Source organism: Coregonus lavaretus (assembly GCF_964263955.1).
Source record: "Coregonus lavaretus genome assembly, chromosome: 6".
In the NCBI taxonomy this organism is placed as follows: Eukaryota; Metazoa; Chordata; class Actinopteri; order Salmoniformes; family Salmonidae; genus Coregonus; species Coregonus lavaretus.
The window spans coordinates 54,019,474-54,030,158 of NC_139993.1; the positions used below are offsets into that span (position 1 = coordinate 54,019,474).

Below are 10,685 nucleotides of genomic sequence, written 5' to 3' on the forward strand. Positions count from 1 at the left end.
CACAGACAAGTCCTCTTTAAAGTGAGTGGGAAAGTCCCTCCTTCCTCTCTCTCTAAAATAATAGTGCAGATGATTAGTTTCTCTCTCGTTTTCATACGAGGGGTAGCTAGAGGTTCCCATAGCACAGAGCAGATAGCTGCAGATGATGGACAGAAGGCATGGCCTATTAGGCTGTGCTGCCCCAGTCTGCCCCTCCCTCCCCCCTCTCTACTACTCCCTCCTCCTCCCTCCCTCTCCCTCCCCCTCCCTCCCCCACCCGGCAGTCTTGTGACCTGAGGTCAAAGGTCCGGCACTCTTTCGACAGTTACGTGCATGGCAGGAGTAAAAAAAAAGTATCTCTCTCTCCCATTCCTCTCTCCTTCTTCCCTCATTCTTTCTCGCCATCACTCCATCCTCTCTCTGCCTCTCATTTGTTCTCTAGGTTGTAACACTGGGCTTCTCCTCTCTCCTTTCCATCATAGCCAGGGAGAGGCTGACCGTACTTATCCACACACCAGCAGTAACCCCTCTTCCTCCCTTTTGAAGGACGGCACTGCAGAGAGAGAGAGAGAGACAGACAGAGAGAGAGAGAGAGAGAGAGAGAGAGAGAGAGAGAGAGAGAGAGAGAGAGAGAGAGAGAGAGAGAGAGAGAGAGAGAGATTGATTGATTTAATGCAATATATTAACAACCTACTGTCTATCATATACAATTATTATCAACTTTGACTAAACTAGGAAAGGAGCTTTTTCTGTCAGACATTTACAGCCTTCAGCAAGCTGTATCTAATAGATAGTTAACACCAGCATGGAAAGGGCTAACAAACTAAGACAATTCAACTAGCCCTGGCCCCTGGCCCCTGGCCACAGCCTAGAAACACTCAGAGAGGGAGAGCGGGACAGAAAGACAGACAGGAGAGAGCGTGAGAGACAGACAGACAGACAGACAGACAGACAGACAGAGGAAGTAAGGACAAGGACTTATCACTTTGAGACAGGTAGGGAAAGAAAGGGGAATGAGAGAAAGGGAGGGAGACAGACATTTGGATAGTCCGGATTTTCCATATACAGATGGTCAAGAGAGGGAAAGAGGACAGAGAGGGGTAAGAAGACAGAGAGGGGAAAGAGGACAGAGAAGGGAAAGAGGACAGAGAGGGGGGAAAGGACAGAGAGGGAAAGAGGACAGAGAGAGGAAAGAGGACAGAGAGGGGAAAGAGGACAGAGAGGGGAAAAGGGACAGAGAGGGGAAAGAGGACAGAGAGAGGAAAGAGGACAGAGAGGGGGGAAATGACAGAGAGGGAAAGAGGACATAGAAAGGAAAGAGGACAGAGAGGGGAAAGAGGACAGAGAGGGGAAAGAGGACAGAGAGGGGAAAAGAAGACAGAGAGGGGTAAGAGGACAGAGAGGGGTAAGAGGACAGAGAGGGGAAAGAGGACAGAGAGGGGAAAGAGGACAGAGAGGGGAAAGAGGACAGAGAGGGGAAAAGAAGACAGAGAGGGGAAAAGGGACAGAGAGGGGAAAGAGGACAGAGAGGAGAAAGAGGACAGAGAGGAGAAAGAGGACAGAGAGGAGAAAGAGGACAGAGAGGAGAAAGAGGACAGAGAGGAGAAAGAGGACAGAGAGGAGAAAGAAGACAGAGATGGGAAAGAGGACAGAGCGGGAAATATAGGACTTGTAACTTTGAGATGGTGGCTGTGTCCGAATACCATTTTAGCGTAATATATACTTAAACTGCATACTATGCACTAATCGTTGCATACTATTTAGCACATACCATTTAGTAAAAAGTATGCTGTATGCCATGGCCTCAACGCAGTAGCGGCTCCTGACTGGCTGAGTAGGTGGGGCGGGGCCGAGTGGAGGGTGGATTTTTCCAAATTTAACAGACATGCATCACATTAACCAGCCTGATAATAGCTAATTTCCAATTCAAATAATTTCTCTAAACTCTGAATAGAATAGGAATGGAGTTATAGGCCTACTCAGGCTGGTTATAGGCAGACCATCCCATCAACCTATACTGTAGCCCAAATAGCCCATCTATCTTATTTAAAAAGGACTGAAGACAGCAACAGATCATTTGGTACCTTTTCAACCTATTTATTAGTGAAACCAAAGTGCTGTAACATACAGTATATAAATTAAATTAAATAGCCCAGTACACACACCAACACTTTTCAAATGTTCAAATCAAAAGGCTATTGTACAAAAAAACATGGACAGTTGGGTGCATTGCAAATCCAGAACCGCTGGACAGCAACATAATAAACTAAAGCACTGATCATTGGGAACGAGATCAGAAGGACTGCTAAGGCTTGATCCATAAATTAAATAATGAAATAGGTAGCCTAGCCTACAAAACTAAAACAATCCATATGTTCAAATTAAAAGGCCTGATTAACATGACATCAATAACGCAGCTAGATCCCGAGTCACATATTATAACACATTCTATTTTCGCATACTGAGAATGCGTCATGTGTGATTGCGGTGTTTCCCACTATTCGTTGATTTCGATCGCGCATCCCCCATATCTAATGATCAGCTGCTGTCAAAGCCAACATGAGTATGACATCCGGGCATTTAAAGTATACTAGATTTTATGTTGCACACTATCAAACTTTATTTTTTCACATACTTAAATGGCCTACTATTTAGGACGCAAATATGGGTATTCGGACACGGCCACAGAGTGTAAACAGATTAGTGTTTGCACGGAAAGGACTTAAAATTACACTGATTTACTTTTCTAATGTAATAATAACACCTGTCCTCTACAGTCACCTGCCAAACTGTGTGTGTGTTTGTGTGTGTGCCCTATTGCTAACCTCAATTTCTCTCTCTCCTCTCCACCCTCTCTCTCTCTCTCTCTCTCTCTCTCTCTCTCTCTCTCTCTCTCTCTCTCTCTCTCTCTCTCTCTCTCTCTCTCTCTCTCTCTCTCTCTCTCTCTCTCTCTCTCTCTCTCTCTCTCTCTCTCTCTGTTGCCTTTCTCATCTTGGATGATTGTCAAAATCGTGTGCAGGTCATGCCTCAGCAGAACGCAAACATCACATCCCCGGGTAAGAATATGTGTGTGTGTGGTTTGGTTTTACTATCCCTGTGGGGACCAGAAGTGGTTAGGTTTAGGGTTAGGGTTACAATTCGGGTTAGGGGTTAGGGTTAGTTTTAGGATCAGGTTTAGGGTTTTGGGGTTAAAGTTAGGGTTAGTTTAATGGTTAGGTTAGGGTTAGGGTTAGGGGTTAGGTAAAATAGGATGTTTAATGGAAATCATTTGTTTGGTCCCCACAAGGATAGTAAAACAAACATTTGTGTGTGTGTGTGTGTGTGTGTGTGTGTGTGTGTGCAGTATGTACTGTGTGTCACACTAGGTAGCTTTAACCAGAGTTTATTTTTCTTCAGCTTCAGGTTGACATCTCTTGCTCTCTGCAGGAGAGCTGTGAGGTTTCTGTCATGATCTGCCATCGCCTCTTCGTGTGTGTCACCACATCGATGGAGTAGAATGTCATCTGCGATCACAATCACTCCTTTTAGTCCCTGTAGTGCTTCACACTGTCTGCACTGGTATTCTTCAGCTGCTGGATTGATTCCAAATGGCATTCTCAGCCATCTATACCTGCCTACAGGTGTCCAGAAAGTTGTTAGATAGCTGCTCACTTCATCAAGTTTGACTTGCCAATATCCATCTTTGGCATCGAGTACTGAGAATACCTTTGCGTTGGATATCGCCGGTAGACATTTAAGCATTTTAACCCCCGCAAGGCTGCCGGCCCAGATGGCGTCCCTAGCCGTGTCCTCAGAGCATGCGCAGACCAGCTAGCTGGTGTGTTTATGGACATATTCAATCTCTCCCTTTCCCAGTCTGCTGTTCCCACATGCTTCAAGATGGCCACCATTGTTCCTGTACCCAAGAAAGCAAAGGTAACTGAACTAAATGACTATCGCCCTGTAGCACTCACCTCTGTCATCATGAAGTGCTTTGAGAGACTAGACAAAGATCATATCACCTCTACCTTATCTGTCACCCTAGTCCCACTTCAATTTGCTTACCGCCCCAATAGATCCACAGACGATGCAATCGCCATCACACTGCACACTGCCCTATCCCATCTGGACAAGAGGAATACCTATGTAAGAATGCTGTTCATTGACTATAGCTCAGCATTCAACACCATAGAACCCTCCAAGCTCATCATTAAGCTCGAGGCCCTGGGTCTGAACCCCGCCCTGTGCAACTGGGTCCTAGACTTCCTGATGGGCCGCCCCCAGGTGGTGAAGGTAGGAAACAACATCTCCACTTCGCTGATCCTCAACACTGGGGCCCCACAAGGGTGCGTGCTCAGCCCCCTCCTGTACTCCCTGTTCAACCATGACTGCGTGGCCAAGCACGCCTCCAACTCAATCATCAAGTTTGCAGATGACACAACAGTAGTAGGCTTGATTACCAACAATGACGAGACCGCCTACAGGGAGGAGGTGAGGGCTCTGGGAGTGTGGTGCCAAGAAAATAACCTCTCACTCAACATCAACAAAACAAAGGAGATGATTGTGGACTTCAGGAAACAGCAGAGGTTGCACCCCCCTATCCACATCGACGGGACCGCAGTGGAGAAGGTGGAAAGCTTCAAGTTCCTTGGTGTACACATCACCGACAAACTGAAATGGTCCACCCACACAGACAGTGTGGTGAAGAAGGCGCAACAGAGCCTCTTCAACCTCAGGAGGCTGAAGAAATTTAGCTTAGCACCTAAAACCCTCACAAACCTTTACAGATGCACAATTGAGAGCATCCTGTCGGGCTGTATCACCACCTGGTACGGCAACTGCACCGCCCGCAACCGCAGGGCTCTCCAGAGGGTGGTGCGTTCTGCCGAACGCATTACCGGGGACAAACTACCCGCCCTCCAAGACACATACAGCACCCGATGTCACAGGAAGGCCAAAAAGATAATCAAGGACATCAACCACCCGAGCCACTGCCTGTTCACTCCGCTATCATCCAGAAGGCGAGGTCAGTACAGGTGCATCAAAGCTGGGACCGAGATAATGAAAAACAGCTTCTATCTCAAGGCCATCAGACTGTTAAATAGCCATCACTAGCACATTAGAGGCTGCTGCTGCCTATTGAAATCACTGGCCACTTTAAGAAATGGAACACTAGTCACTTTAATAATGTTTACATATCTTGGACTACTCATCTCATATGTATATACTGCATTCTATTCTATAACATTCTACTGTATCTTAGTCCATGCCGCTCTGTCATTGCTTGCGCATATATGTATATATTCTCAAATCCCATTCCTTACTAGTTTTGTGTGTTATGGGTATATGTTGTGAAATTGTTAGATATTACTTGTTAGATATTACTGCACTGTCGGAGCTAGAAGCACAAGCATTTCGCTACACCCACTATAACATCTGCTAAACACGTGTATGTGACAAATAAAAATTGATTTGATTTGAGAATCTCTTCTATTGTGGGCATCTGGAAGTGCGATCTCAGTAAGGCTTTGTTGAGTGCACTGGGGTCCATACATATTCGTAGTTTATCAGGTTTTTCAATGACAACCATGTTGCTGATCCACGGTGTTGGCTCTGTGACTTTCGTGATTATTTCTCCATTGTCCATTGAATGTATGGCCTTTGTGATCCTTTCCTTCAGTGGAATAGGTATCCGTCTTGGTAGCTGCTGCACAGGCCGGGCTGCATTGTCTACTTCTAGGTGTAGCTCTCCAGGAAGGCAGCCAAGCCCATCCAACACGTCCTTGTACAGTGAGGGAAAAAAGTATTTGATCCCCTGCTGATTTTGTACGGTTGCCCACTGACAAAGAAATGATCAGTCTATAATTTTAATGGTAGGTTTATTTGAACAGTGAGAGACAGAATAACAACAACAAAAAATTCAGAAAAACGCATGTCAAAAATGTTATAAAAATGTTATAAATTGATTTGCATTTTAATGAGGGAAATAAGTATTTGACCCCTCTGCAAAATATGACTTAGTACTTGGTGACAAAACCCTTGTTTGCAATCACAGAGGTCAGACGTTTCTTGTAGTTGGCCACCAGGTTTGCACACATCTCAGAAGGGATTCTGTCCCACTCCTCTTTGCAGATCTTCTCCAAGTCATTAAGGTTTCGAGGCTGACGTTTGGCAACTCGAACCTTCAGCTCCCTCCACAGATTTTCTATGGGATTAAGGTCTGGAGACTGGCTAGGCCACTCCAGGACCTTAATGTGCTTCTTCTTGAGCCACTCCTTTGTTGCCTTGGCCGTGTGTTTTGGGTCATTTTCATGCTGGAATACCCATCCACAACCCATTTCAATGCCCTGTCTGAGGGAAGGAGGTTCTCACCCAAGATTTGACGGTCCTGTCCATCGTCCCTTTGATGCGGTGAAGTTGTCCTGTCCCCTTAGCAGAAAAACACCCCCAAAGCATAATGTTTCCACCTCCATGTTTGACGGTGGGGATGGTGTTCTTGGGGTCATTGGCAAGATTCCTCCTCCTCCAAACACGGCGAGTTGAGTTGATGCCAAAGAGCTCCATTTTCACCCAGTTCTCCTCTGACTCATTCAGATGTTCATTGGCAAACTTCAGACGGGCATGTATATGTGCTTTCTTGAGCAGGGGGACCTTGCGGGCGCTGCAGGATTTCAGTCCTTCACGGCGTAGTGTGTTACCAATTGTTTTCTTGGTGACTATGGTCCCAGCTGCCTTGAGATCCTTGACAAGATCCTCCCGTGTAGTTCTGGGCTGATTCCTCACCGTTCTCATGATCATTGCTACTCCAAAAGGTGAGAACTTGCATGGAGCCCCAGGCCGAGGGAGATTGACAGTCATTTTGTGTTTCTTCCATTTGCGAATAATCACACCAACTGTTGTCACCTTCTCACCAAGCTGCTTGGCAATGGTCTTGTAGCCCATTCCAGCCTTGTGTAGGTCTACAATCTTGTCCCTGACATCCTTGGAGAGCACTTTGGTCTTGGCCATGGTGGAGAGTTTGGAATCTGATTGATTGATTGCTTCTGTGGACAGGTGTCTTTTATACAGGTAACAAACTGAGATTAGGAGCACTCCCTTTAAGAGTGTGCTCCTAATCTCAGCTTGTTACCTGTATAAAAGACACCTGGGAGCCAGAAATCTTTCTGATTGAGAGGGGGTCAAATACTTATTTCCCTCATTAAAATGCAAATCAATTTATAACATTTTTGACATGCGTTTTTCTGGATGTTTTTGTTGTTATTCTGTCTCTCACTGTTCAAATAAACCTACCATTAAAATTATAGACTGATCATTTCTTTGTCAGTGGGCAAACGTACAAAATCAGCAGGGGATCAAATACTTTTTTCTCTCACTGTACTTGGAGATGATCTCCTCAGTCGTCATGATGACCTCAGTGGATGTGATGCTTGGGGTGTCAACTAAATGTAACACATGGCTGTGGTTCACATGTAGTACGTTTTTCACACGTGTCAGCTGACAGCAGAGGAAGCTGGAATGTCTCCATGACCTGAAATTTGATATGAAAATTTTTTCCATCATGATCTGCTTTGAGATTGCATTCTCCTGTTGGCTTTATCAGTGTGCCGTCATATAGCTTGAGTGTAGCTTTGCTGGGTAGGAGAACTGGATTGCCGTCTTGCATGACTCGCTTTAGGTCCCAATAGTTTATGACATTCACTGTTGATCCTGTGTCTAGTTGACATTTAATTGTATGGCTGGAGTCATATGTCAATGACTCATCACTGAGTGTAGCTAGCTTAAGGTTAATGAACCATTTTTCACCTCGTCCTCACCAGATTTAACCTGTGAGATCTACCACATTGCATCTGTTGTTTGGTCATCTGACTCATTGTCTTCCTCTAATAGATTAAGTTGAGGTTTGTGTTGTGATTGTTTACAAACTCTGGCAAAGTGGTTTCATTTGCCACATGCTTTACACGTGACACCGTATGCTGGGCATTTGGCTTTGGCATGTACTGAACCACAGTAATGACAGGGTAAGTCGTTTGGCATTCTATGTTTGTTATTATCCCATGTAAACTCTGTCTGTTTATGACCATATGTTTGGCGTTTTGATTCTGAACGTCGCTCACGGGAGGTATAATGTACAGTCTCTGGTTCACCTCCACCAATTTTCCTGATTTGCATTTGTGCTTATTCACTTGAATGACACGTCAATGGCTTTGTTCAGTGTGAGGTTGGTTTCTCTGAGCATGCGCGCTCACGCAGCTATATCTTTAGTGCCTATGACAAGCCTGTCATGGACTAGTTCCTCTCGTAATGTGCCAAATTCACGTGTCTGCTAGCTTCCACAGATTTGCAATGTACTGCTCTGATGTTTCACATTGACTTTGTTAACAAGCATTAAACATGTACCTCTTGTAGATCACTTTCCTGGATGGCTCAAAGTGTTTCTGTAGCGCCTCTATAATTTTTACCGGGTCAGTTCTCTCTGCTTCAGGTATATGAAGATGCCGCTGTAAGAGATGACATTCCTTTCCCATCACGGTTAGCAGAGTTGCTATGCGTACTTTTGCTTCCTTTTTGTCCAGACTGGTAACTATCTCATAGTTTTCCCATTGTGCTCGAAAATATGTCCAGTTGTTGTATGTATTGCCCTTCATGTCCATAGGCTCTGGTATTGGTACCCTTCATGTCCATAGGTTTTGGTACTGGTACCCTTCAGGTCCATAGGTTCTGGTACTGGAATTACTGGGTAAGCCATTGTTGTCGTTGTCATTGTTATTATTGTGTGTAGCTGGTTAGCTAGTTGGCGCGTCCCTTCCTACTGTGCATTTATCTGTGTGTTGTTTTGATATTTTGATTCGTCAAGGATATTCCTATTTGGTTCTGACTCCTGACACCATGTTTTGTATTGTGTTTATTCTATACAAGAGCAAGGTAATGTTGATTAGAAAGTCTTTACTTCAGCATCAGTCTGCAGTATGCGTACAGCTCCATTCAGTGCATAGTAAGTCATGCCTAACTTGGCTCACTAGTACTATATACAGTGGGGAGAACAAGTATTTGATACACTGCCGATTTTGCAGGTTTTCCTACTTACAAAGCATGTAGAGGTCTGTAATTTTTATCATAGGTACACTTCAACTGTGAGAGACGGAATCTAAAACAAAAATCCAGAAAATCACATTGTATGATTTTTAAGTAATTAATTTGCATTTTATTGCATGACATAAGTATTTGATACATCAGAAAAGCAGAACTTAATATTTGGTACAGAAACCTTTGTTTGCAATTACAGAGATAATACGTTTCCTGTAGGTCTTGACCAGGTTTGCACACACTGCAGCAGGGATTTTGGCCCACTCCTCCATACAGACCATCTCCTTCAGGTTTCGGGGCTGTCGCTGGGCAATACGGACTTTCAGCTCCCTCCAAAGATTTTCTATTGGGTTCAGGTCTGGAGACTGGCTAGGCCACTCCAGGACCTTGAGATGCTTTTTACGGAGCCACTCCTTAGTTGCCCTGGCTGTGTGTTTCGGGTCGTTGTCATGCTGGAAGACCCAGCCACGACCCATCTTCAATGCTCTTACTGAGGGAAGGAGGTTGTTGGCCAAGATCTCGCGATACATGGCCCCATCCATTCTCCCCTCAATACGGTGCAGTCATCCTGTCCCCTTTGCAGAAAAGCATCCCCAAAGAATGATGTTTCCACCTCCATGCTTCACGGTTGGGATGGTGTTCTTGGGGTTGTACTCATCCTTCTTCTTCCTCCAAACACGGCGAGTGGAGTTTAGACCAAAAAGCTCAATTTTTGTCTCATCAGACCACATGACCTTCTCCCATTCCACCTCTGGATCATCCAGATGGTCATTGGCAAACTTCAGACGGGCCTGGACATGCGCTGGTTTGAGCAGGGGGACCTTGCGTGTGCTGCAGGATTTTAATCCATGACGGCGCAGTGTGTTACTAATGTTTTCTTTGAGACTGTGGTCCCAGCTCTCTTCAGGTCATTGACCAGGTCCTGCCGTGTAGTTCTGGGCTGATCCCTCACCTCCTTCATGTTCATGATGCCCCACGAGGTGAGATCTTGCATGGAGCCCCAGACCGAGGGTGATTGACCGTCATCTTGAACTTCTTCCATTTTCTAATAATTGCGGCAACAGTTGTTGCCTTCTCAACAAGCTGCTTGCCTATGTCCTGTAGCCCATCCCAGCCTTGTGCAGGTCTACAATTGTATCCCTGATGGTCCTTACACAGCTCTCTGGTCTTGGCCATTGTGAGAGGTTGGAGTCTGTATGATTGAGTGTGTGACAGGTGTCTTTTATACAGGTAACGATTTCAAACAGGTGCAGTTATACAGGTAATGAGTGGAGAACAGGAGGGCTTCTTAAAGAAAACTAACAGGTCTGTGAGAGCCGGAATTCTTACTGGTTGGTAGGTGATCAAATACTTATGTCATGCAATAAAATGCAAATTAATTACTTAAAATCATACAAAGTGATTTTCTGGATTTTTGTTTTAGATTCCGTCTCTCACAGTTGAAATGTACCTATGATAAAAATTACAGACCTCTACATGCTTTGTAAGTAGGAAAACCTACAAAATCGGCAGTGTATCAAATACTTGTTCTCCCCACTGTAGTATCACACAGATACACATAACAGCAGCGCCATCATTGGCTTGGCGACATGTCGTAACATGGGGAAACCAGCACTGCTATTCTAGTCTCCTGACGTACGTTC

The 10,685-nt window shown here is 45.0% G+C and overlaps 1 protein-coding gene across 1 annotated transcript in view; it reads right to left on the minus strand.

Annotated features, from left to right (window-relative positions):
- Positions 1 to 406: 406 nt before the first annotated feature.
- The window catches only part of LOC311131074 (insulin-like growth factor-binding protein 3), a gene marked incomplete at both ends in the record, with an annotated part of 19,837 nt that continues 9,558 nt past the window's right edge, over positions 407 to 10,685 (minus strand). Inside the window, one exon of the mRNA XM_084163890.1 lies at positions 407 to 532. Coding sequence (XP_084020016.1) covers positions 407 to 532 — 126 coding nt within the window. The remainder of the gene's footprint in view (positions 533 to 10,685) is intronic.